General features: G+C 54.8%; 1 protein-coding gene across 6 annotated transcripts in view; it reads right to left on the reverse strand.

Moving 5' to 3' along the window:
• Positions 1-27,738, reverse strand: part of ADGRG1 (adhesion G protein-coupled receptor G1) — a 46,203-nt gene that overhangs the window by 11,843 nt on the left and 6,622 nt on the right. Inside the window, exons 1-5 of one of the 6 annotated variants that reach the window (XM_027516456.1) lie at positions 13,966-14,173; positions 13,379-13,601; positions 3,507-3,600; positions 2,534-2,956; positions 813-945 (exon numbers count right to left, since the gene is read on the reverse strand). In XM_027516456.1, the coding sequence (XP_027372257.1) occupies positions 813-945; positions 2,534-2,956; positions 3,507-3,594 (644 nt within the window). In that variant the 5' untranslated portion in view covers positions 3,595-3,600; positions 13,379-13,601; positions 13,966-14,173. Of the gene's footprint in view, positions 1-812; positions 946-2,533; positions 2,957-3,506; positions 3,601-12,599; positions 12,697-13,378; positions 13,666-13,965; positions 14,231-25,592; positions 26,165-27,738 lie in introns of those variants that run through there. The other 5 variants (XM_027516454.1, XM_027516455.1, XM_027516452.1 and 2 more) reach the window with 5 other exon arrangements.

Consider the following 27,738-nt stretch of genomic DNA (forward strand, 5'->3'; position numbering starts at 1 on the left):
GGATCCAGGTAGGCCAGCAGGCAGGAAGACGGAGGGAGCAGAGAGGCGACTCAGGCTGATACACAGGAAAGAGTGTGGGGCCCGACAGAATGACCTGCGGGGGCGATGTGGAGGAAACTGGGGCCTCAGGGCAAACAGGAAAGGAGTGGGGTGGGGTCCTATCCTCAGACTCAGCCACCAGGCTCTGGGTCCAGTTCTGCCTGGACCGACCCACTTTGTGCCGCTGGACAGCCCTACCCATCAGTTGGCCTCAGTCTGCTGAGCTGTAAAATGGGTCAATCCTTTTTCCTTATTGGTGGAGAGGAGGGCGTGGGTGCTGGTAAGAGAGACTTTTTTTTTCTGACTCAGGCAGGTGGTGGGGCTTGGCCTGTGGGACTGAATCAAGATGGAGACCGAGGGGAGGTCTCTACGGTTCAGTTCAGTTCAGTCGCTCAGTCGTGTCTGACTCTGCGACCCCATGAATCGCAGCACGCCAGGCCTCCCTGTCCATCACCAACTTCCGGAGTTCACCCAGACTCACGTCCATCGAGTCAGTGATGCCATCCAGCCATCTCATCCTCTGTCGTCCCCTTCTCCTCCTGCCCCCAATCCCTCCCAGCATCAGAGTCTTTTCCAATGAGTCAACTCTTTGCATGAGGTGGCCAAAGTACTGGAGTTTCAGCTTTAGCATCATTCCTTCCAAAGAAATCCCGGGGCTGATCTCCTTCAGAATGGACTGGTTGGTCTCTACGGTCTCCCACTCCAAATCCCTGCCATGCCCGGGTCTGGGGGAGCCTCCTCCTCAACCCCACATGCTGCAGACCCACACTTACTGGCCTATGGAGGTGAAGGGGGGCCTCCTTGAGGTCTTCCGGGGATGCTTCAGAAACTGGCTGAGCCACTGGAGGTCCCTTTTCAGCTCACATACGTCCACCGAGACATTGTGGGAGGCCTTGTGGGGGGGATCTGAGGGAGACGGATGGACAGAGCCACCAAAAGCTGTTGAATGAGGTTCCACTCATTCAACTCAGGCCACACTCATCACACTCTCAATTACTCCCCTTGTGACTCTGACAGTTTCTGTCCCCATTTTACAGAACAGGAAACTGAGGCTCCAGGTAGTGGGGTAGACTTCCCCAGGTCACTCAGAGATGTAGCCAGCCAGACGGGCCTCTGTCATACGGAGCTCCCAGAAACTCCAGCCCCAGTAGGGTGGACTAGACCACCCCTACCCCTACCCCAGGCAACCTTCTGACCACACAGAGGGAACTGGGAGGGCCAGTTCCCCAGGACCAGCCAGGCCTCCTTCAGGAGGAGCTGGGGGGTGGGGGGCTTCTCTGGTGGCTCCAGGGCCTCCACCCAGGCTACCCTGCACCCAAGGGCTGCAGACTCAGGCATCTCCAGGGATTAGATGGAACTCTGATGAAGTTGGCAGATGGAAATAGGGATATAGTGGGAGAGGGCAGGCCCTATGCCATCAAATAAGGCAGGCCCCATGGTCACATCTGAATTTTTAAGGCAGAAAGCCTAATTTTTCAGTCATTTGAAAACCCTGGCTCATGTTTTCCAAAAACTCTGTACAGGCCAAGTAAGACCAGGCCAGATCTCCTCTGCAGGAGGCCAATTTACAGCTGTTCCTGACTTTGCCCTAAACCCTCCCAGGTTGGGGCAGAATCTGGGCCTGGGGACAGGACCCTCGTCTACCCGCCCCCACCTGCCCCAGCTCTGCCCCCTCCATCCCTCTTCCCACCCCACCACCACCCCTTAGCATTTCCATGGGCCTGGAGATGCTAACATATTCAAAGCCCTGTGCCCCCTCTCTTGGGAGCCCTGCCCCAAACTGGAGCTGCCTGAAAGGAACCAGAATCAGGGAAATCCTGGACCCCAAGTAAAGCCTCCAGCTCCTTCTGGTCAGCCCCTCCTCCCTGCCTCCACTCCACACTGAATAGAAGGCAGTGGCCAGGCCACACCTGTCACATCTCAGCCAGAAGACTCAGTCTGCACACCTCAGTGTCAGCCTCGAGCCTTGCCACTTCCTGACCTTTGACCTCTCTTCCTGTCCCCCGGGCCCAAGCCAGTCAGCTGCTGGGTTCAAATCTGGCTCCCTCTCTTACTCCTTACTCTTGCAACTTTGTGCCTCACTGAGCCTCAGTTTCTCCTCTGTGAAATGGGAAGAAACAGTCTAGATGAGGCTAACGAAGCAGAATTTTTCCTCCAGCTCCTGACCTCTAGCTCCGTCTCTCCATTCTCTCTGCTCCCACCCTGTTCATCTCTTGTCTTCCTTTACCTGGACCTACGCTGCAGCCGCAGGATGGGACTTCACCCCTCTGCCCTCACCCCTGTCTTCCCACAAACACACCTTGCATCACACTCTTCCACTCCTCAGACACCTTCCCTGAGTCCCCACTGCCTGTGAACAGAGCCCCCCCAACTGCATGATATGACAGGCAGCCCAGACCGCTTTAAGCGCCCCGCCCCCAGCCCCCGTGCACTTTGCTTTTCCAGTTTCCAGGCCTTGGGCTAATCCCTTTCTGCTGCCTGGAAGTCACCTTACTGTGGAAGGAGAAGATGAAGCTGGCTGCGCTGGGCAGACTCGTGTTCTGGGGGCTCCACCAGGAGCTGACTGAGGTGGCAAACAGCGGGGGCCCCGGGGCCAGGGTCTCCTCCTGATGCCGGAAGCACAGGAGGTCAAGGGCTTGGTCACTCAGCACGAAGTCTTTCTTGCCGTAGCGAAGATGCAATTTCCCTGCATGGCGGTTCCAGTAGAGGCAGAAATGGTAGAGGCCCCTGGGAAGAGGGAATGGCCAAGAAGCCGGCTGGACTCCAGGGAAGGGGGCATGGATGGTGAGGGCCTCCTCAGAATTCCTGATGGAGATGTGGAGCTGGGACGCCTGCTTATAATGGAGGCTGCTGTTCTGCGTCTGGTTCCGCTGGCCGCAGAAGCGGAAGTCTTCCCGGGGGCCCCCGCCATGGGCACCTGAGGGGGCAGAGACTGCAGATGAGACTCTGGGCTGGAGGCAGGCCCTAGGCCCAGAACACAGGAGCCCAGTGCCTGGGACCCACACACATTCCAAGGACCTACTTCAAAGGGTTTCAAAAAATATAAATCTACCCTGTTCCAAGATGGTTGGCTTAAAAATAGGAAAAGAACAAACTCAAAATCAGTTTAAAAAAAAAAAAAGAAAGAAAAGAAAAAAATTTCAAAGGCAAAATAATATTTTAAATAGCAATAAAATATTTCATGAGGCCATGCCTGCCACAGACAGCGGCGCAGGCTGTGCACTGCACAGGGGTGCTCTGGCTGCAGGGGCGGGTGGGGCCCAAACCCACCCCAAGCTGTGTACTGGGGCCGGGGGCTGCATTTGACAGGATGAAGGGGAGACTCTATCTTTTTTCCAAGGTACCGTCTACTTGCTAAGCTGTATTTGCAGGCCTGTGCCTGCCCAAAGGGGTTAGTGGATGTGCTGGTTCTTAACACAAGGATGGCATTTTAACAGAAGTCCCAAGGCACCTCCAGGAAAACTTACCTGGAACCAGGAAGAGACCCAGCAGGAACAGTGGCATCTGCAGCAGCACTTGGGCAGTCATCTTCCTCCCCCAAGGCACCCGAGACATCACTGCCTGAAAGAGGCCAGGAGTGTTAGCCGAGGTCCTGATCCCCAGGGGGATTGCCAGCCCTACAGAGGGACAAACCAGTGTAGTATGGATGTGGGTGCGAGGCAGGGAGGCATGTGTGGAAACAGTCCGTGGACCTCCCCCAGCGCTGCCAGGAGCGGAGTATCAGGAGGCAGTGGCCAAAAGAAGACACACAGATGACCAATAGGCATGTGAAAAGATGCTCTGCGTCGCTAATTACTAGAGAAATGAAAATCAAAACTACAATGAGGTGTCTCACACAGGTCAGAATGGCCATCATTAAAAAGCCTACAAATAGCAAATCCTGGAGAAGGTGTGAAGAAAAGGGAGCCCTCCCACACTGTTGGTGGCAATGTAAACTGGTGCAGCTCTATGGAGGACAGTGTGGAGGCTCCTCAGAAAATTAAAACCAGAGTTGTCGTATAATCCAGCAATCCCACTCCTTGGCATATGCCTGGACAAAACTATAATTCAGAAAGATATATGCACCCCTAGGTTCACAGCAGCACAATTCACAATAGCCAAAACATGGAAACAACCTATTCTTCCATCAACAGAAGAACGAATAAAGATGTGGTACATATATGCAATGAAATCCTACTTGGCCATAAAAAAGAATGAAACAATGCTACCTGTAGCAACATGAATGGACCTAAAGATGATCACACTAAGTGGAGCAAGTCACAGGAAGTCCAGTACAGTATGGTATCAGTTATATGTGAAATCTACAATATGACACCAATGAGAACAGACTTGTGATTGCCCAGAGGTAGGGGGGTGGGGCGGGATAGATTGGGAGTTTGGGGTGAGCTGATACAAACTATTACACACAGAATGCATGAAAAACAAGGTCCTGCTGTGTAGCACAGGGAACTACATTCAATATCCTGTGACCAACCGTAATGGAAAAGAATATGAAAAGAGTATATAAGTACTGCATAACTGAATCACTTTGCTATAAGCAGAAATTAACACAATGTTGTGAATCAACTATTCTTCAATAAAATACATTTTTAAATAATTTTTTTAATTAAAAAAAAAAGGCAGTGACTGAGTTCAAGTCCCAGCTCCACCTCTGGCTTGCTGCATAATCCTGTGTAAGTCAGGGAAAACAGGACTAAGAATAGTACCTCCCTTCGGAACCCAGCAGTGATGGGGTAACCAGGGTAGCATCACCAGGAACCACCCGACCCTGCCCGCGCCGGGCCTTCAGAAACAAGGAAAAGGACGTTCTCAGGGTTCTCCTCCAGGAACCTCACCATGATCACCCCTAAGACCCAGCTCAGAGGACACCTTCAGGAAGTCTTCCTCAACCTCTCTACAGTCGGTCCTAGACTCCTTTGGTTCCCGCCTCCAGCCAGGGGTCTCCTGTTAGCCAGCTCTGGGAGGTACAGGACGGTGCACCCCTCCTCCACAGGGAGCTCCTGATCCATCTCTGCACAGGCCCAGTGTTCACAGAGGTTACTGGGCATCCGGGCCGCAGGGGTATTGGAGTGAAGGATCAGTGCGGTCACAGCGCCCTCTACAGGGGCTGGAGGAGAGAGGCACTGCCTGGTATGGCCACCAGGGGGAGTCATTCCCAAGGCAGCTGCAAAGGCAGAGGGATGTCCCAGTCTGGCAGGGAGAAACAGTATGGTCCAAGCTGGGGAGGAGACAGCTCCCTCCAACCCTCTCCTGGTGTAGAATGGGTCACTCCCCCAGCCTCTGTTAGCTGAGTACCCACTATCTGCCAGCCTGTGCTGACCCAGCCTCCTCACCCCTACACGTATGCTAATCCTCATTCCAACCCTGTGAAATAGGCCCTACCATTCGACCCATTTCACAGATAGGGAACCTGAGATCCAAGGAATTAAACGACTTGCCCATTTAATTGTTCCAGAGGCCAAGGGCTTTCCCTGCCTGATCAGGATTGTAGTGACTGGCAGGGAACCTCCGTTTCTGGGACTTACAGAGAGATGCCGGGTGGCTTTGCCCACCCAACGGCCATCTGGCCCAGTGACTGAGTTGGGTGCTGGCAGTCATGAACAGACACCCTCATCCTGTGGGGAGCTGCATATGTCTGTGGTGACAGATGCAGTCATCTGCCACAAGCCAGACAAAAGGAAGCCTGGCATCCATGGGGCATGTGAGGAGTTTGATTTGGGGGAACCCAGGAGGGCTTCCAGGAGAAAGTGACTTTTGGATGGACTATTTGAGGGCAGCATAAAATGAAGGGGTGGCCCAGACAGGAAGTCACTGAAATGACCTGGCCCCCTCAAGCCAGTCTCCAGTATCCCAACATATATAACGGAATCCTAATTTCTTGGGTCTGGTCAGTCTAATCGTTGGTCAACTGGGTTCATCACCCTGCCCTGGTGATATCACAAGACCCCAGAGAAGAAAGAAGTGGAAGTCTTTGGGGGAATGGCTGCTATTTCCTAAATTGTGATTTTTAATGTTTCACTCTGCATCCTCTCTGAGGATTTTGGTTCCTTTTGGGTTTTGGTGTTTTCTTTTTTTTTTTAGGGGGAATGAAGGATTTATTACTTGAAGTAAGGAGAACACCGAGCATCTTTCTAAAGCAGTATCTCCCATTTGGACTCCTTTTGAAACTGTCACTCTAGAACAGTGGAAGGAAACCCAGCATCTGGGGACAGAAGTATATCTCTGCTGGACCCCTTCTCTTTCCTCCTCCTTTCTGCCAGTCCCTGTCACTGTCTGTACCTGATCCCCAATACAAACGACATCTCCTCCAAGCAACTCCCCAACCCCTATTTTGACTTTTGCTTTATACCTATGAACTCAGAGTTCACAGATCACTTTGCAAATATGGCCCCAGTTCTTCATTACGGCATTTGCATTCATGGCCCAGAGAGGGCCAGTGATTTCCTGACCTTACACAGCAAGCAAGGATGGAGCTGGCTAGAATCCAAGTATCTCTCTGGCCCACTGACTTTCAAAGTGAGTTACCGCTATCAGTATACAGTGCCTAGGACAGGGCAGAGTCATCTGTTTTCATTTATCTTCCTGGACTGATCTCTTCGAGAACAAAAAAGCATAAAGAGGGAATGAGGTTCCCATCACCAGAGGGATACAAGTGAGGCTACATTTGTGAAATGCCATGATTCCAACAGATAGGGGTCAATGGCATGCTCTGACATTCCTGGGTCATCCCCACTCTACCCTGGCTGCTTGAACAGCCACTCCAAAGTGAACAACTCTAGCCTCATAGACTTTCTTGGAATTTGAGGGGGAGGGACTGCCTGCTTTCCTTTAACCCATCCTTAGTAGAGTAGACTCTGGAGCCAGATTGGGTTTAAATATCAATTCCTCTACTCAATGGCCATGTGTCTCTGGACTAGTTACTCACCTTCTCTGGGCCTCACTTTTGTCATCTGTAAATAGGTATAAAAATCAAGACTATCGCAAGGGTCACTGTGAGAATTAAATGAATTGGTATCTATAGAGGATTTAGAGCAGGAATATGCACAAGGCAGGTGCCATAGATATCGGCTCAATACCTCTGTATCCTTCCTGACCAGCTCACGCCTGCCCCTCACCCAGGCCCCTGGGCCCGTCACAGGTCCTGACTCCTACACCTTCCCTCCCACCCTCCACGTCACCCCCTCGTGGCCCCCACAGCCAGCTCAACTTCCAAAGCGCCTTGACCGGAAATTCTTCGAGCATGAAATTTCCTTTCTGGGAAGACTGAAACCCCACCCAGAAAACTTCCCACCTCACAGCACGGACCTGAGCCTGTCCCCAGAAGCCTCTGAGGGACAGGAGGGCTGGACGGGGGCACCACCTACACTCTCATGAGATCCTCAGAGCCACCCTGTGAGGCCGGTCCTGCTGCTTTGCCATTTTACAGATCAGAAAACTGAGACTAGGGCAGGGCTGTCTGTTCTAAGCTTCCCCACTGGTGGAGCTAAGACACGGACCTTGGTGTCATTCTAGAGAACTCCTTGGAGAGCTGGAGCCAATAGTTTCTAGAGATGCTTGCTCCTCTGGTTTGGGGAGACCCCCAAACAAAAGGAGAGAGAAATGGTGGGTGGGTGACAGCCGAGACCACAGGCTGTGCAGGCAACTCCAGCCTGGGAGAGAGAATTTAGGGGGCTGAGTCCCCAAAAGAGGCCCCCCCCTGCCCCACCCCTTCTAGAGCAGCTGCCCTTGACCTCAGGCCTTCCGTAAACACACGCAGAGAACAAAACAATCCGGCCCAGTTTGACACAATGGGGGCCACCATGACAGAGTCCCAAGGATCCAGGCAGAGCGGAGGGGCCAGGGCTCATCTAAGCTAAGACTCCTGGCTGCCCATCCCCTGGGCTGGCTGGGCCCAGGAGGAGATGCCCCGGCTCCAGCACGGGCCCAGCCCTGCCCATCCTCATGGTAGGGGAGAGGGTAACGGGCAGGGGACTCATGGCTCACTTTCTCCCCTGAGTCCTGACTCACTTCCTCTGCCATCCGTTTAGAGCCACGAGTCACTGCTGGCCCAGTCCAGGCCCCTGGAAAACCCATTTCCTTGGAGGATGGAGGTGGAAGTTGAGTGGACAGGACCTTGGTGGCTCTGGGGTTAACCCTTCCCGGGCAGGCGCCGCCCCAGGAAGATGACCTAGGCCCCCAGGCCTTCTCCTGCCAGTAACATACGCCATGGACCGCAGACTTATCCATCCCCCGACCAGCCTCTTTGTCTGGATCACCTCCCTCTTTCCAAGAACAAACTCATCTTTCTAAACTCAGTGAAGACACGCCCTCCCCTTGAAGCTTTCCCTAACTTCCCTAACAGAATTAACTTCTGTGTTCTGGTGTTGTGGGGAAGGGGGCAGTCCACAGCCTATACTCAACCCTATATGCCCACCTTTGCCACAAGGAGTTCATATCAGAGGTGCCCAAACCCACAATGGGTCATAACCACCCCAGGAAGTTCACTGAAATGCACTATCACAGATCCCTCCACACTGACATTGAGTATCTCTGAAAATAGCACAAAAGATTTTTTTTCTTCATTCAGCAAATCAGAAGTAGGGGGGAATTTGTACCCAGTAGCTGCTATGAGCTTGATGGGGTTTTTTTTCATTTTTTTTTTCCTTTTTTTGACAGGAGAGTAGTAACATTAGGATGAAAACACGTGCACACACACACACAGGGTACTGTCAGGGATACACAAACGTGTGATAGAACACGTGTGAGGGGCTTAGCAGTAGAGAATCCGCCTGCCATGCAGAAGATGTGACAGGAGCCTCGGGCTGGATCCCTGGGTTGGGAAGATCCCCTGGAGAAGGAAACGGCAGCCCACTCTAGTATTCTCCCCAGGAAATCCCATGGACAGCGGCGCGTGGTGGGCTACGGTCCATGGAGTCACAAAAGAGTTGGACTGAGTGACTAAACAATAGCAGCATGTGAGGGGCAGATGCTCCAGGCCGGGTGTGGGGCTTGGGAGTCCAGCTGGACCAGGCATCCCGTTGACCAGCACTCCTCGGGCATTGAACCACTGGCTTACAAGGCTGGGATACCACCAGGAGCCCTGTCTTACAGAGTCAGAGGTGGGTGGGGCCCCACCCCAGATCACTTGGGTGGTAAACAGTTCGCTCTGGACGGGAGCCAGGGCAGCCTGCCTCCCCCGTGGCGTCTCGTCTCCACCTCAGTGGTAGTGAGGATGAATCACAGTCCTGGGTGGCTCACCTAGCATTTATCAGGGTGCCTGGAACCTTTAAGAGACCTCCCCAAGCACAGCTGGGAGCAGGGGGGTGTGAGGGGGAGGGGAGCCCCTGCCCCAGCGGGTCTCCAGGTGTGAGCCTGGTCCTGCCCTCCTGCGGGGAGGGCCAGCAGTGGGAGGACCCAGCCCAGCTTCCCAGCTCCAGCCCTCATCTTCAGCTGCTGGTCAGTGTGGGAGGCGGTGGGGACACGGATGGGGGACAACATGGAGATGCTGGCTCCCCCTCCCCCAGCCCTGGACAGAGGGCCTTAGGAGAGAAGGATTTGGCCAAGAGAGGGGTGGGTGAGCATGAAGTCCTTGAGGGTAGAACACATGAGGTGTGCACATGTGTGTGTGCTCATGTGTGCGGGTGTGTAGGGGAGTGAGGAGGGACGTTAGAACAGAGCGGAGGCTCTGCAGCAGGTGTTTCCTCCATGGGGGTGGGGTGGGGGGCTGAGAGGACCCTCCATCAGCCCTTTCCAAACTCTCATAAATGCAGTCTAACTTAGAAACACCATGTACCCGACAAACAAAGGCGGTGCCCCCACCAGACCCCAGTGGGACCCCCGACCACACCTCACTCTCAGCCGGTCCCCCAGCCCCTCAGCAGAGCCCGGGGCTCCAGGGGGCACCACTTGCAAACATGGAGCCCGTCTCTCCCCACCTTCAGTCACAGGCCGGGTGACCGAGGCCCAAGCTAGGTGGCCACACAGAACTCCCCCCAGGAAGGGTGTTCTGGCCTGGCCGGGGAAAACAGAGTGACTTCAGGTTCCAGGAATTTTTCTACAATTAAAAAGAATAAAAATTAAGCTAGCTGCCTGCCTCCCGGAGGCCGGCGGGTGCCAAGGCCTTGCCGGCTCACTGCCCAGGATGAGTCCCACATTCTGGAGCGCTGCCCCGTCAGCGCAGGCCCCGCCGCCCCACGGCTTCCGTCCAGCAGGTCCCCGGGCTACGGCTCCCTCCGCGTGCCCAGACAGGCCCCGGCCCTGGGGGGAGACCGAGGAAGGGCAGGAGAGGGGCACCTGCCCAGGTGAAAGGACGCCGGGTTCCCCTGAGAGCCAGTTAGCCACAGCCACCCACCCTGACACCTGCTTTATCTGCATCAGAGTGTTTGCTCTGGGCTTGCTCTGCTTTGCTCTGGGTTTGCCTGGGCTTGAGTGTTCCCTCCTCCAAACCTCTGCACACACCGGTCCTCCCCACTGGATGCCAACCTTGTGCCAAATCTGTAAAGGTCTAACTTAGAAATGCCATGTACCCAACAAACGAAGGAGGTGCCCCCACCAGACCCCAGTGGGATCCCAGACCATATACTGGCCTTCAGCCTCCACATCCTCCCCCGACTGCCCTGCACTCCAGCCTTGCAGTGCCTGGCAGAATAGCAGACGGCAATAAACAGAGGTCTAGCTGGCACAGCAAAAAGGAGCTGGAATCCAAGAAGGGGAGCGGGGGATGACAGTTCCCATTGAGCAAGCACTCACTTGGTGCCCAAAACTGTGCAAGGTACTTTTCACAAATAATTATTCAATCCTCACCTTAACTCTATAAAGCAAATACTATTATTGCCCCAATGTAAAAAGGAAATGGAAATCCAAACAGGCTAAGTGATACTCAGGCAAGTAAGTAGCCAAGCCAGGATTCAGACTTTAGTCTACCAAACATCAAAGCCCGTGATTTCAGCCATTACGGTCACCAGAGCCCCTTCCTTCCCTTCTCTGGAACTATCTCCCTGACTTTACTATGAGGTAACTTAGCCAAGCACTTCCTAAGAAGCTGTGTGTGCTTAGTCACTTAGTCATGTCCGACTCTTTCCAAGCCCATGGACTGTAGCCCATCAGGCTCCTCTGTCCGTGGGATTCTCCAGGCAAAAACACTGGAGTGGGTTGCCATTCCTTTCTCCAGAGGATCTTCCTGACCCAGGGATCGAACCCAGGTCTCCTGTACTGCAAGCAGATTTTTTTACTGTATGAGCTACAGGGAAGTTCCTCCCTAAGAAGCACTAGTTCCCAAGCTAGAGAAATACTGCAGGTCCTACTTGATCATATGAATTAACATATCAAAGGCTCTGATAAGTGCTGCAGAAAGAAAATCCACAGAGCTTGGTTGAGCTTAGTTTCCCAGCCCAGTGTGATGGTGCGAGCTTTTTTTTTGCAGAACACCTGTTACCAATATGAAAAGAGGAGCGCTCAGAAATCTTGACACCACACAGATAAGAAAGCTGTCAGCATTCCCCCTCCAGCTGCCTCCCCTCTCCTCCCCTCTGAGCTGTCCCAAAGGCCATTAACTAGCAGGAGATGGGCTACAGGAGCCATTTAGGCTGTGATGTTCCCCAGGGCAACTCATCACCATCTTTGACACTTCCAGGCCAGAGGTCCTGGGGGAACCTGGGGTAATGGCAGCCCCATCACACCTCCCTTTGGCCGGCAGCACCAGCTCTTGGAAAAAGGGGCAGTGCCAGCATGTTTCTAGATTGCCATTAAAGTCAACCACAGTCACCTCAAGCAGCAGAGACACTTAGAATGCTGGGACTGAAAGGGAATGAGGGAGGAGCAGAGAGAGAAAAAGAGAGAGAGAAAAGTGATGGGGAGGCAAGAGCTTTTAGAAGCTGAGAATCACAACCTTTTTGGAATCTGAGTGAGGATGGAAAAAATCTAGAACCTCAGGGAAGGGGAGGGATTAGGAAGGTCTGGGTCAGGCCCAGTTTGGGGGTGGTGTTCAGACAGCAGGACCTGTCATGAGCAGTCCTGGGACAGTGGTGCCAGCCCTGCACAGCTCCATGCCCCTGGGGCAGCCTGCAACCCACATGCAGGGCTCCCCACAGCCCTCCCCACAAGGAGCAGCTGAAGCTGGGCCTCAGGGCCCTCACCAGTCAGCACCTGCCCAGGGAATGCACACTCCCAGAGTAGGGGTGGCAGGAGTTAGACATGTGTGTGTGTTAATCGCTCAGTCATATCCCACTCTTTGGGACACCATGAACTGTAGCCTGCCAGGCTCCTCTGTCCATGGGATTTCCTAGGCAAGAATATTGGAGTGGGTTGCCATTTCCTTCTCCAGGGGATCTTCCTAACCCAGGGATTGAACCTGGGTCTCCTGCATTGCAGGCAGATTCTTTACCACCTGAGACATCAGAGAAGCCCATAGGGTCCTGAACTAGTGCCACACCTAACTGGTCCTAGGACTCTTGTAGCACCCAGTCCCCTCTTTGGGCCTCAGCTTCCTCCTCTACAGAGGAGGTGACAAGATCCCTGTCCCCCCGTCTGTCTTCTCCATAGACCAGAGCCCCAGGTTGCTTCTAGGGAAGGGAAGAGCTTACCTCCTGGTTGACAGCGAACGGGGAGGAAAACAGTGCTGGCCATCCCATCCTCCTGCCCAGCCTGTCTTCTCTCTCAAACCACAGACTGACCTCAGCTGTCTGGCTGCAGTTTCCCTTCTGCATCTGTGTTCCAAAAGTGGCTAAGGCCAGGCATACAAGGTCAGCCCAGTTACCTCCCTGTTCATTTTTTGGGGGCTGTGTTTCAGTTCCTTGGGGCCTTGGCAGAATGCCTGCCTTTGGAGCATAGGACCCCTTAGCATTCCCAAGGTCAGCTGCCAGCCCTCCCTTTCCTTTCTCCTCCTCCGGGTCCCAGATCCCTGGCTGAGGGGCAAACCCGACACATAGCCAGGCATCCTCCCCAACAGGGGCTGGGGGCCAGGGTGAGCCTGAGGTTCCCGCTCCCTCCAGGGATGGTCGGTGGAGGCACAGACTAGGATCCCACCCCAGCTCACTGAGCACACAGCGCTGCCTCACCTGGTCCTCCGCTACTGTTTGCATACCCCCATGGGCGGGGTGCTCACCACCTCCAGCCACACAGCTAGCACTAAAGGAAGCTCTCTGAAGATGCAAGACTCGATTCTAAGCTCTCCACCCAAAGGAGCACATTTAATCCTCCCCCAAATCTGAGACAAATACCATTCTGTCCATTTAACAAATAAGGAAACAGGCCCTGAAGATCAGGTTGGCTGCTGGAGATCACGCGGCTTGAGGTGCAGCATTGGGGCCTGGCTCCAGAGCACAGGCTCTCGATTTTGCAGTCCATTTCTGCTTGACATTACCTGTTAGAAAGGGCTTCTCTTTAAAATTTCCAGTAAAAGATGCTTCCAGAAATGTGTTTGCTTGGTATTAGTTGAATCCCTTCCTCTGAAGAAGCCCTGGTCCTGGGAGCTGTCAGGACCCCCTCCCAGCAACACTCTTGCTCTCTGTCCGCCGCAGGCTCTGGACACCCACTCCCAGCACCAGCAGAGGCTTGTCTTCGATGACGGGGGTACAGCCCATAAACTGAAATTGAATTTTTGCTGGAGTGTGGCTGAGGGAAGGAATGTGGGGTATGAGGCCCTTACCCCCAGCCACTTCCTCGTCACTCTGGGCTGCTGTCTGTTTCACTGACCAATTCCCCTCGGAGTCGCATCTGAGCCCCTGGTGTCACAGACACCCAGCCCCACCCTCCCCATCAGCTAAGCTTTCAGTTTAGGGAGGAAGGGCGGTTGTGGGGATGGGAGGGAGAGGCAGAGGGAGCAGAAGGTGATACAGGGGGAGAGGGATGGCAGGGAAGGTGGACAAGGAAAAGGCGAGAGATGAGAAGTGGGGGTGGGGTTTGGGGAGCGGGAGTCAGAAGGATGGAGAGAGAGGGCAAGAATCATACCTGGATTCCTCCTTCGTGCCGTCAAGCGGATTATCAATACATAAAGCGCGTGAATGAGTAGGCTAAGGGCTTGCCTTGTTTGCAGGCTGCAGCCTGCTGAGGCGGTGGGTCAGCTTCTTCCCAGTCCAAGAGGCCAGAGGGGCACTTTGAAGCTGAACTACCCCAGCTCCGGCTCCCGCCTCCTCACCAGAGCCTCAAACAAAGCAGCGGGAAGATGGGCTGCAAGCCCCAGCCCACAGCCCAGGAAAAGGGGCGCAGGTGACAGCAACCCCTGGCAACCGTTGCCCTGGCAACCATTGGCAGCTGCAGTGACTACTACGTCACCACCCAACTCCAACCCAGCACAGCGCAGTTCCCCTAATTGTCCTGTGCCCATATCCCCTTACTCAGATGCCGGCCAGGAATGGAGCTGGCAGGAAGAAGGGCAGAGTTTAGTACATTAAGTTATGGGGAACACTGGGGAACACTTGCCTAAGTTCGTCAACATTTACTTTAAATCCAAATCTTTTTAGAACACTAGTGAGGTCTACCCTTGTGATCAAAAGTGTCTGCTATCAGCTATATTTGCCCATGAGGCTGCCAGCCTGTGGCCTTGGCTTGATCCCCCTGGATACCCATCTAATCCCCACCACTGGGTTCCAAGAGCACAGAATATGTACAATACTTCCCTGGAAATGTCTTAGAGGAGTGCCTCCTCCAGGAAGCCGTCCCAGATATCCACAGCCCACCAGGAATCTTTCTCCTGAATTAGCCCTGGAGTCAGAGGTTCCCCCTGGCTTTCCTCCAGAGCTCCCTAGGGGCCAAGAGTGGGTCCTTTTTATGCCTTAGAGTAAGTACCTGTCTGAGGAGGGAAGAGAACAGAGGCAAAGCTTCTGCAAGCCTGCATATGTGCCAGGCACTCCACTGGGCATTTTGGAAATCCATTTCCACCACTCTAAAGGTTAGCCCTGTTGAACCCATCTTACAGATGGAATGACAGAGGCTCAGGCACATGATGTGACCTGTTCAAGGCCACCTAACTGGTAAGAGAGATGTATGGAATTCAAACCATGATCTCCTCTGAGGCATGAAGACATCAAGACCCAGTGTCCATCTGATGCTTGACTAATCCCACCCCCATCCAATGTATATCCGGACTTTATTTGATTACCTCCATTGATGAGGGCTCACTTCATTTCAAGAGGACACATCTCTTTGACCTCTGAAAAGTCTTTCATAGCCATTGAGTTAAAGGCAAAAGGACATCAAAGCCACAGGATGGCCTCTGTGTGCCATACAGGGCCCAGAAGAGGCCCAGGGCTGTGGACGCCCCCACGAGGGCCTTCAGCTCCAGACCAGCAGCTGATTAAGAGACAGGATGGGGCTGCTCAGGGCGCCAAGGAGCCCAGGGTTTCAGAGCCCTTCCCCAGAATAAGCAAGGATCCCCTCGGCACTCACACTCCAGGGGGCTCTGGGCTGGCTTCTGGCCGAGGCCATGGGAAAAGCAGCAGGAGCTGGGGTCCATGGGATGGTGCGCCCCTGCATTCCCATCGCCCCCCTACCCCACCACTGATGGACCAGAGCCAGGGCTATTGTCTCACTGGCGGCGCAGAGCTGTGTCCTATTCAGGCACTATTTTTGGCGCCCAGAGGAAGAGGAAAAGAAAGCAAAGAAAGGAGTTGCTGTTCTCGGTGGAACCTTCGCCCGGAAAGGATTCCAGGGCCTGCTGGGCCAGAGAAGGCAGTCGCTGTGGATCAAAAGATCCTAGGCTTGAAAGGACCTGGCGGGGGGCTGTGGTTCAGGGGAGCCAGAGAGGGGGCCACAGATGGGGCACCCCTGGCCTTGTACACACACTTGGTACTCACTAACTGCAGCCACATGCAGAGAAAGAGAGGCCCAGGATCCCTGGTCCCACCCATAGTCACTAAGCACTTATAATAACAATTTTTTTTTGGTTTTTTTTGTTTTTTCTAATTTTATTTTATTTTTAAACTTTACATAATTGTATTAGTTTTGCCAAATATCAAAATGAATTTAAAAAAAACCTACAGTAGCGCATAGCTGCCCATAACCAAGTGTCTGCCGGAAAGATTCTTACTTAACACCCACAACACTCCTGACCAGGGTGGAGATCGGGGACAAAGTGATAAGCCTCATAAATCAGATAATTGATGCTCTGAGAGCAACATGACTGCCAAAATAACAAGCTAGTGACCCCGCTCCATTTCCTCCACCTTATGCCACCCCCACCCTTCCTCACGTACACCAGGTCCAGCGCACTAGCCTTCTTTCTATCTCCAGACACACATCAGGGCCTTTGCACCTGCTTTCCCCGCAGCATAGAACATTCTTTCTGGGTTCTTTCCCTGACTGGTTCCATCTCAAGACTTTTTCTTTTTCTTTTAATATTTATTAGACTGTGCCCAGTCTTAGCTGCGGCATGTAGGCTCTTTAGCTGTGGCATGCAAACTCTTAGTTGTAGCATGTGAGATCTAGTTCCCCAGCCAGGGACTGCACCCAGGCCCCCTGCATTGGGAGCATGGGGTCTTAGCCACTGGACTATCAGGAAGTCCCCCTTCTCAAGTCTTAATCCAAGTCTCCCCTCTCCTAAAAAGCCTTCCACGTCCACCCAACCAAAATAGCCTCCCCATTCATCTCCTCTTCCATGTCACCTTATGTAATAAACTTTAAAGCACTTAACATTGTCTGAAATGACCCTGTGATTTGCTTGTCATCCATTTCTCTGTGTTTGCTCTTTCTTATCTATCTTGCTCAGCACTTGTATCTCCAGTACCTAATGCCACAGAGCCTGGTCCACAGTAGATGCTCAATGACAGCTAGTTAATAAATGGATGAGTGAATGAGACAGAGCTGGGAGTCTGACCAGGCCAGGCTGGCTCCAAGCCTGTTTCCAAAGGAGCCATTCCCGATGCTTAGGGCAGGGGGATTCCAGCACTGAGCCGTCCCCGCTTCCCAGCTTCTATCTGAGTTAGGGGCACACACATCGCTGCCAGAGGCTTGGCCAGAGAGGGGCTTCCAAGACTGTGCACAGCCTGAGAGCCAGGACAGGACCTGAAACTTCACCTCCCATCCAGAGCCACCTGATAAAGGCTTTTAAGAAGTCCTGTAGTGCACAATGGCAGTGGCAGACTTTATTTTGGGGGGCTCCAAAATCACTGCAGATGGTGACTGCAGCCATGAAATTGAAAGAAGCTTATTCCTTGGAAGGAAAGTTATGACCAACTTAGACAGCATATTCAAAAGCAGAGACATTACTTTGCCAACAAAGTCTGTCTAGTCAAGGCTATGGTTTTTCCATTAGCAATGTATGGATGTGAGAGTTGGACTAAAAGCAAGCTGAGCGCCAAATAATTGATGCTTTTGAACTGTGGTGTTGGACAAGACTCTTGAGAGTCCCTTGGACTGCAAGGAGATCCAACCAGTCCATCCTAAAGGAGATCAGTCCTGGGTGTTCATTGGAAGAACTGATGTGGAAGCTGAAACTCCAATACTTTGGCCACCTGATGCCAAGAACTGACTCATTTGAAAAGATCCTGATGCTGGGAAAGATTGAAGGCGGGAGGAGAAGGGGACGATGAGATGGTTGGATGGCATCACTGACTCAATGGACATGAGCTTGAGTAAGCTCCAGGAGTTGGTGATGGACAGGGAGGCCTGGCATGCTGCAGTCCATGGGGTCGCAAAGAGTTGGACATGACTGAATGACTGAACTGAACTGTTGTGCACAAGCCTGGAAGCCCAAGGCTTTCCTAGACCAGTGGGACCACAGACATACTTTCACAGGTGCTGGATTATTTGATGTTTGAGATCCTGTCTGAACTGTGATCAAAATTAGAGTTTTCTCTCTACGTGGAGGCAGAGTACACACTACTACACCTTCCACCACCTGCTCCCATGGCCCCAGGAGAGAGGGGGCCCAGGCATGCAATTTACCAACGAAGGTGGGTCGTGCACCCACTGCTCCAAATGCCAAATCTCCCATCTGGACTCCCTGTGGGCTCCCCAGAGTGGAGCAAGGAGGGGAAATGGTATGTGCCTGTGGCCAGGGAGGATCCTGGGGTCTAGGCACCTGGAGGCAGGTGTATCCCTAGGACCAGCCTGCAGAGACTCATGATGGAGCTGGGGCAGAGATAGGAACCATGAGGGAGCATGAACCACATGATGTGCACCTGACCTTCTGCAATGCACACAGCTGCCCTGAGAGGAGTAGGTATTATTAAGCTCATTTTACAACTGGGAAAACTGAGGCTCAGAGAGGAGAAGCTTCTTTCCTGGGGTCACATGGCGGTGAAACTGAACTTACAGGTAGTTCTATGCACTCCCTCACCTGTGATGCCCCCAGCCCCAGCCCTGGAATCTCCAGAACATGGAGAGGAGTTGCCAGCCACTCCAGGGAAGTGGACATGAGACCCAAGAGGCTACACGATGTGTCCAAAGCATTCCAGCCCAGAAGTCAGACCCTCACCCATAGGCTCATGGGGTTTGCAAGCACTCCCATCCTTCCAGGTCATTAGTTACTGCAGCTCCCAACTCTGGTTCCCTAAACCCGGGTGGGAGAGCAGAGGCCAGACTCCCAGATGCACTGACACCCACTGCAGGGTCTCCTTGGGGAGACCCTGGTTGTCCTTTCCACCACAAATGGCAATGTGCACTGCCTCCAGACCTGGCCCAGGTACTAGGACCCAGATATTCTCGGCTTCTAGCCAAGGAACTGAATAATAGACTCTGCCCATTTGGTCTGGGGTGTGTACCTAGGTGGCAGAGCCCCAGGCGGGTGTGGCAGATGTGGTCATGGACAAAGGATAAGTACAGCTTTGAGGAAACTGCATGAGGATTCCTTCCAGCCTTGCCCACTGTCCGCAGCTCTCACCAGGTGATGTCACATGAAGGTGTGGGGGAGGGGAAGTGCCATGAGGCCAGGCACACACCTACCAGGCGCAGACCTACTGGATGAGGGAGAGCAAGGGGTACCTGATAATTCAGGAGGTGGGTGTCCACCTTTCCCAACTCCTCCATCAGACCTTTCTTCCTCACGCCTGTCCTGTTCCCCTGATGTCCTCTTGCCCTCTGTGCCTCCCATCCAGCTTACTGAGCTGTTTACAGGCTAAAGAATTGATGCTTTTGAACTGTGGTGTTGGAGAAGACTCTTGAGAGTCCCTTGGACAGTGAGGAGATCCAACCAATCCATTCTAAAGGAGATCAGTCCTGGGTGTTCATTGAAAGGACTGACGCTGAAACTCCAATACTTTGGCCACCTGATGCGAAGATTTGACTCATTTGAAAAGACCTTGATGCTGGGAATGATTGAAGGCGGGAGGAGAAGGGGATGACAGAGGATGAGATGGTTGGATGGCATCACCGACTCAATGGACATGAGTTTGACTAAGCTCCAGGCGTTGGTGATAGACAGGGAGGGAAGCCTGGCGTACTGCAGTCCATGGGGTCTCAAAGAGTTGGACATGACTGAGCAACTGAACTGAACTGAGGAGCCTCTGAAGATGTAATGGATGGTTCTAATGGTGGGTGTACTGGCAAGACTTGGAGAGGGCTTTTATATGGAGGCGCCACCTACCCACAAACATTGCCTGATGCTAGAATGGGCAGGGTCGGAAAAGCTCAGGACTGGAAAGAGCCGTGAAGATCCCCACATGGTATCTGAGGTCCCCCTACAACTTCCCTGTCAGACTTAAATACCAGCAGGTGCGGGGAACTCACTACCTCAGTTGGGAACATCATCTGCGGGGCCACAGGCAAAGATCCAGGTTCGGAGTCAGGAGACTATCTCTGACCGGCCAGGGGACCTTGGCCTGCTTCCTCATCTGTGAAATGTACAGATTCAAAACTCCGAGGGCAGCTGCACCACGACTGAATGAAGGTCTTTGTAGGCAGTGGAGCTGTACGCACCAGGGCTGGGGGGTTGGTTAGGAGTCGCCCAGGGCGGTTGACACACACTGAACTGGTGACAAAGCAGAGGAGCAGTGGGCAGAGGGTGCCAGGCCAAGCATGACTCAGCTGCCCCCTGGGGTCACCCCTCACATTTGTCACCATTAAGGCAGGTGGGTTTGGGCAGTTGTGCCCCTGCCATAGGGTCAGAAACCAGGATGCCAGCCACAGAGCCACACCCCTGAGGGCCAGACTCAGCCAGGGACCCCCACCCTCACTGCCCAGGGGTCAAGGGGACTCAGCTACCCCAGGAGACCAGCCCAGCTCAAACCCAGGTCTCCCCTGCAGGTTTGGGACAGTGGTCAAGCCAGGCAGGCCTTGGGTCTCCAGGGGCAGGAGGGACCCTCATTCTGGGACTGTTCCTCAGGCCAGCAGATCAAGAGGCCATTGGATGAGGGTGTCCAGGGGGCCTCTCTGGGGCTTGGGTCCTTTCCCAGTGATGTCATGGGAAGACAGGGCTAATGCTTGTGATAAGCTCACTGTGGCTCCCTCAGAGAAGGGCTCGGTGATGGCCCAGAAGAGTGGCGATGACATCGCTAATGGTGTGCCAGGCCCTATACCCAGTGGTTGAGATTTCTTGGCTCACTTAACCCTCTCAAGGTGCCATTGCTGTTATTTATTATTGTTGAATCATTAAGCGGTGTCCGACTCTTTTGCAACCCTATGGACTCCTCCATCCATGGGATTTCCCAGGCAGGAATACTGCAGTGGGTTGCCATGCCCTTCTCCAGGGGATCTTTCCAACCCAGGGATCAAACCTGCATCTCCTGCATTGGCAGGTGGATTCTTTACCACTGAGTCACCAGGGAAGCCCCAAGGTGCCATTATTATCCTCAATTTGAAGATAACAAAAATAGGCACAGAGAGGCTAATACACCTGTCCAAGTTCACACAGCTGGGCCAGAATGGGGCAACCCAGAGCCACCCATCTTGTGCTGCCTCCCCCAGGGGGACAGCTGAGCTGGGCAATGGGAAAGCAAAGGTCCAGAACAGCTGGGAATGGGGGGGGTCTACTGTTCAAGGGCCCCTACAGCCCGGGGCTGACTCAGATGATTCCCACAGGGTCTCACTTAGGGATTCAGGTATCCTTCTGCCTGTTTGACAGCCTAAGGAATGCTGCTGCTGCTGCTGCTAAGTCACTTCAGTCGTGTCCGACTCTGTGCGACCCCATAGACGGCAGCCCACCAGGCTCCCCCGTCCCTGGGATTCTCCAGGTAAGAACACTGGAGTGGATTGCCATTTCCTCCTCCAATGCATGAAAGTGAAAAGTCAAAGTGAAGTCGCTCAGTCGTGTCCAACTCCTAGTGACCCTATTGACTGCAGGCCACCAGGCTCCTCCGTCCATGGGATTTTCCAGGCAAGAGTACTGGAGTGGGGTGTCATTGCCTTCTCCAGCCTAAGGAATGAGGCTTAGAGAAATTAAGCCACCTGCTCAAGGTCACTTTTCAAGGATGTAAACTCAGTTCTAACTGAACTACCGTGTGACCAAACCTGAAGCCCAGACTTCCAGCAGAGGTTTAGGGAAGACCCATCAATGCTGCACACTGTGCTGAGTACATGCTTTGCAGCCATTTCCCCCAAATTCCAGCAATAATCCTGGGGTGGGGGGGGTCACCTCGATGCACAGGTGTGAACACTGAGGTCTGGGAGGTTGTGACCTTAGGCAGCAGGATACAAGCCCGAAAGTCCTCTGCTCTCACCCCTGGGCCCAGAGAGCTAAGGGCAGGGCTTCTGGAAGGAGGAAGGCAAAGACCCGGGACTGGAGGGAAGTCAGAGGTGGCTCTGATCGCTCACTGCTGCTCATCTTGGAGGTAGTGTGAGTGGCCCTGGGAGCCAGGCTGGAGCCATTAGCTGTCTAACCGCCGGCCTTTCAGGGGACCAGAGCTGGGCTGGCTCCCGGACAGAGAGGCCCCCACCCCTAGGCCATCTCTCTCTAATGCAGAAGCCTGTCTACTGGTGCCCGGAAGCCCTGCCAGCTCCTCCAGGGCTCAGCTTTTATCTCAGCCTGCCTGAACTGCCAAGTGCGCCACAAGCTGCCTGAGCCTGAGCCAGCGCCAGCCCAAGAGCCCAACTCCCACCACCCTGGCCTCCCCGCCAAAACACAAGTCAGGCTGTGGGTGGGGGGGTAGGGGGGCGGTTCCTGCTGATGCCCAGGTAGCTCTCGGTCTCTTGGGGGATGGGAGGCAGGAAGATGTCCCCCCTCAAGCTATTACGTGTCTCTGGGCCTCCGTGCACCCCTCTGCCCAAGGAGGAGATCACAATAGTGAAGGCTAACCTGTGGGACAAGCGCTGGTGTCAGCAATTCACCACATTAGTCCTTCAGGCTCAAAACAGCCCCTGAAGTAGATACTGTTATGTTTTATCTACTTTTTCCAGATAAGGAAAATGAGGCGCAGACACCCAAGTTCACACAACCCGAGAGGAACAAAGCTCTCCCCAGATAAGTGGCCTTGCTTTCTCCATGGGTCCTGTTGCCTTAAAAGCACATGGGCTTAACAGTGGCAAGGATGGGGTTCAGGACAAGGGCACATGTCCTCTGCCCCCAGCATGGAGTCCGGCCTGGCTGAGGAGTCCCCTTCCCATGGAGAGGGGCAGAAGAACACAGTGGACAAGAGCCCAGACTCTGCAGCCCCCAAGATAAGAGGTCACTCCTGGAGGAGCCTCCTGCGCCTCAGTGCTCTCATCTCTAAAATGGGTGCACCAGGAGCTTGTAGCTTGTGGGAATAGAGGAGTGTTCAAAACGCCGAGCCTAGGCCTGGCAGAGTGCAAGGGCAGCAAGGATCCAGGACTGTTCTGGTCCAGCCAAGCCCCCAGGGAACCAGAATTGGGGCTTGAGGGGCCTGCAGGGGGTGGGGATATTTCAGCCCACCTGTGCCAGGGCAGGCGCCGGGCAGGGGTCCGAAAATGTGTATCTTTGCTCCTTCCTCCAGCAGCTCCAACCTGACCCCCAAATCTGCAGGGCTCCCCGGGGGCCCCAAGGAACTCCTGATGAGCGAGAGGACCAGACTGGCAGAGGGCAAGCTTGGGGAGGCTGGGGTCCAGCCAGGACTCCATGCCACTTGAGAGGCCCCTCGGTGCCAGGCCTGCCCTGCCCCCACTTGCCATCTGCCTGGTCCCTGGGGTCCTGGTCCCCCCAGCTGCTGGGTTTGCTCATGTGATGTCCCAGCTGCTGTGAGTCAGAACACAGAGTCACAGGGCTGCCCCGGGATCAGGCTTGGGGGTGCTGAACCTGCTCTGGTTCTAGGTGGGGTGGCAGCAGTGAGATCTGGGGCTGTGTGGTCACATTTCCCCCATTCCCCACCAGCCCTGCCCCTGACTCTTCACTCCAGCCCCCGCCATCCACCATCCACACGCAGGTCTTGCTGAGGATGAAGTGACCCGGGGCTAGACTCAACCAGAGCACCGTCCACGTGGCCTCCTTCATGGCAGACTCTGCCCTGCCCGTCTTGCACTTGTCATGCTGGACCTTGCTAGGAAGCCCACCCCCGCTGCACATGGACTGGCCACAGTTCTGCCGCCTCTTGTACCTGTCCTTCTCCTGGACTGGCCGACCACTACCCCACTCTGTTCCCTCAGCCATGAAACTCCTCCCTCCAAACAGGAGCCTTGGGCCTGGGGTAGCCAGACCCTCCCACCCCAATCACAATCCTGCCCTTCTCATCCAGCTTGGGTGGCAGCCCACACCCCCAGAAACTTCCCCCTCATCCCCCACCTGGCCTGGCTGCAGTACTGCCAAGTCTTCCCACCATCCCTTCCCCTGCGAGCAGATTGCAACCCGCCAGCCTGGCACTCAGGCTACCAAAATGACACATGCCAGCTCTCCAGTACCATCATCTGCTCCAGTCCCCCCAGTTCTCATCATTCTTAAACCTTTTCCCACTGCAGTTTCTCAGCCAGGAATGCCACCCCTGCCACCCCATCAGCCCTCCCCCTCTCCCCACCAGCCTCCAAGGCCACCTCTATGCCCTCTGCGGAGCCTCCCATCCTCCCAGGTCAGGAAACTCTCTCCTCCTCCGTCAGCAAGCTTATCTCCTTCCTTGGCCTCAGATCCTAATTGTCTTGTTTGTTTGTATCCCTAACAAGTTGAGGGTGTCCTGCCCAGTGGCCCAGGGAACCACCAAGGCTGGCAACAACAGAGCAGGCTGTCTAGCAGAGCCTCTGCCTCCCTCAGAACCACACCCGCCCGGAATGGTGTCCTTCACAACCTGACCCTCTCGGAGCCAAGCCCAGGAGAGGAGGCGGGCCAGCTACCACCCCCCACCCCAACACACACTTCCACTTATCAGCAGGGCCAACTGCACCCAGAGAGAGAGAGAGGCAAGGCAAGGTGGCTGTGGTGATGCTAAGACCAAGGTGGGGGTGCATCTCAGGCCCCTGGGGTCCCTGCAGCAAAGGGGCTCAGGTCTGGCTCCAAGAGCTAGTCCTACCCTGGTCATTGGCAGGGAAGACCCCACGGGGACCCTGGCCTGGGATCTGGGGGACTAACTCAGTCCCTGATGGTTCTCACTGACTCCAGACCCTTCTCCCCGACTCAATCCCAAGGAATCAACACTCTGCCCTCAGCATAGCCCAAGCGTGGGTGGGGTGGGGTGGGTAGGGCAGGGGCTTGGCTCTGGACCACCCACACTCCATTTGTCTCATTCAAATGAGTCCCCACCCCTAGAACAGTACCAGGCACACAGTAGGCACTCAATTATTATTTATATAATTAACTTCTTGGGCCCTCTATAGCCACAAAGGCTATTCTTCCCCACCCCACCTCACCCAGGCAAGAGCTGCTCCAAGCAGGATGGTAGTGGTGGCGGCATGGTGAGAGGGGCCCCTGCCTCAACTCATGTCCCCCGCAACCCTCCTCAGTAAAATGAGCACCAGCCACCTCCGTGGGGGCCATGGGAGACCCTAACTCCCATGAAACGGCACCACAGGAAGGAGGCTGGTTGGGAAGGAGGTGGGGAAAGAAACCAGAAGTCCCACAGGTGGGGAGGCCCTATCAACTCCGAGCAGACAGGGACCTGGGGCCTGGCGGTTAGCAAGCCGGGGGCACTTCCCCATCGACTGCCGCTGGTTCCCAGGATGCTCTCTCTCATCTCAGGTCCCCCATGTTCAGACCCCACTGCCAGGTTCGTCTCCTCCCAAAGGCTGGGCCTGGGCCATGAAGAACCACGTTGCCCCTGGCTCAGTGGGCGGCGGGGGGGTCCCCACACACAGCCCCAGGGCAGCTACAGGCAAGGCTGCCCCTCAAGTGCCCCTGCCCAGCCGCCTTGCCCTATCCTCTCCTCCCTGAAGCCAGAGTCTGGCTTTCCCTCCCCGCACTTGTTCTGTGATCTTGAGTGAGCCCCCTGCCCTCTCAGCAACCTTGCTTCTATCATCTGAACGGCAGGAGCAGGAGACAACGGTACCTCCCCGTCCACGGAGCAGACCCAGGCTTGTCGGACCCAGGGACCCTACCACTCCCAGCCTCAGTTTCCCCCGCTAACAAACGGCTCTGAGAGGTTCCACCCTCTCCGGCTCCACCCCCTCCCGCGGCATCTCGCTGTCCATCTGCCTGCAACTCTCCAGCCCCGGCACAGCCCTGCTCATGTGTGGGTTAGAGACTTAAGAACCACGCTCCACCGCCACCCCACCCTCAGCCGCACACACCCCCGTTCCGCCTCCCTCCTGCCGTCAAGCCCTTGATCCGGTACCTGGTGATGAGCAGAAGGTCCCGTGTGGGACCAGGCAGCGGAACCACCTTTAAAGATCCACCTCTGAGGCTTAACCTGCCAGCCGTGGTCCCGCAGGGGCCGAGGGAGCTGGTGCGCGTGGAGACTCCCTCTCCTGAGGCAGTGCAAGGCAAGCAGCCAGTGTGGAGCCGGGGGAGGCTCCGGGGTGTGTTTGCAGGGGGTGGGGGAGGACACCCCCCTCCTGCCCCAGCTGGGCTCCTCCCTCCTCCAAGCTCGGCCGGGGATGACGGGACCATACGTGAGTCACACGGATTTCTCACAGGGAGGCTGGGAGGGGGCAGGGCTGAGAGCACCGAGGCGGGGACATTGGGGGATGCCCATGACTCAGCACTGGGCAAGGGGGCACTTTGGCCTCACCTCCCCCCACCCCCCATCCAGGTGCCAGGCTTTGTGGACGGATGCTGGTCAGAGATAACTGCCTCCTCGCCCTCCATCTGTTACTTCCCCAAGGCTGTTCTCCCCAAAGTTCCCGCAGAGAGGCCAGGGTTACTATGGCAACAGTCTGCCCCGATGCCGCCGCCTCCACCCAGGGCCCGGCAACAACTGCCCCTTCCTGAAAAAAAGGCCGGCCTCCTTGGCAGCAGGCAGGAGCCGGTGCTGACCAGCAGAGCGGAAGGGACTCCGTGGAAAGGGGGGGGGGGGGGGCGGTGTCAAGCACCTGGCATGCGGCCAGCCAGGCCACACACAACTGGCCACTTGACCTTGACTCCTCCCTGAGCCTCAGTTCGTCCTCCCAGCAGAGGGACCCACCTCAGTGCTCCCCAAGCACTCACAACATTCAGCAGACTCAGGTCTTGCAGTCTGAGACTCCAGGGGCTTCTTGAAATGGCCTTCCAGTTTGTCTGCTGGGTCAAAGGGGGAAACTGAGGCCCAGGGGAGGAACCCTTCCAGGGGGCTCCGAAAGCTCAGAGAGAGAAATTTGAAAATGGGCTGACTCTCTCTTTCCCTTTCTGGCCACTGGCCTCTGTCTGCAGTTTCCTCTCACTGTTAACCTTCACGGCCATCCTGGGAGTCAGAAAACTTCAGATGGCCCACGCTCCCCCACTGTGGAGGGCGGGGAATCCCTCATCTTCCCTCATCCCTGCAATGTGAACCAATGATTTCCAAGTCACAGATGCTGGAAGGATTTCATAGCCTAATGAGGGCAAGTGATGAGAGCAACAATAACAACAGTAATAATAATAATTAATAATAAGGATTATATGTACTGACCATTTACTACATTCCAGACTCTTCCCTGGCGCCATACCCATTGCACCATGGGAAAACTCGTTGCTCAGACCAGCGCCTGACACTTGATGAGCCCTCAGTCAATGTTCGCCATGAATGTGCTGAAGCAGAAGGAAGAGCTAGGAAGCCCAGAGAAGGGAATTAACTTGCACAAGATAGCACAGCTGGGAAGTGGCAGAGGTGGGACAGGACCCCAGATGGTCTGGCTCCACAGCCATCCGTCCTAACCGCTCATGAACTTAGACTCCCAGGCCTCTGGAGCGGGCCCTGGACACAATGGATGCCCAGGGCCCTAAGGTCCCTTCTCTCTCACGGGGATCTGCAGAAGGGCCTGGATCATTCACCTGCTGCTGCATGAATGGAAGCTTTTCAGGCAGCCCAGGAGGCCAGGGGCTGCTGCCGGTGAAGTCCATCCCTTACCTGCTCGTATAAATCAAGCTGCAGGGAAGAGGAAGGGCAATAAAGCTACATAGCGGGGTACAAGGAAGTCCCCAGGCCTGAGCTTCTGGAAAGCAGTGCTGTGCTCTCCAGTCAGCCCGCTGACCAAGCTGTGCCCCTGCCTGGGAGAGGTGGGCACTGGGTCTGTGTCCAGCTGGCTGCTCCCTCCCAGGGCTGCAGTGAGCACTGCCTCATGGCCAGGGCAGGAAGGGCCAGTCCACATTGGAGACCAAGAAACAAGGGGTGAAGATGTTCTTCCTCACCAGAAAAAGGACAGGGAGGAAAGAACCCAGGAAAAGGATCCAGGATTTCTTAAATTCATGTCTTTGGGCAAATCATCACTGCTAAGGTTCAGTTCCCCTAAGGTCTGTCCTTCAGGGCCAGGCCAGATGGTCACTGGAGCAGCCTCAGCTGTTCTCCGGGATCCAGGCCAGCCAGA

This window comes from Bos indicus x Bos taurus, chromosome 18 (genome assembly GCF_003369695.1).
Source record: "Bos indicus x Bos taurus breed Angus x Brahman F1 hybrid chromosome 18, Bos_hybrid_MaternalHap_v2.0, whole genome shotgun sequence".
Classification (NCBI taxonomy): domain Eukaryota; kingdom Metazoa; phylum Chordata; class Mammalia; order Artiodactyla; family Bovidae; genus Bos; species Bos indicus x Bos taurus.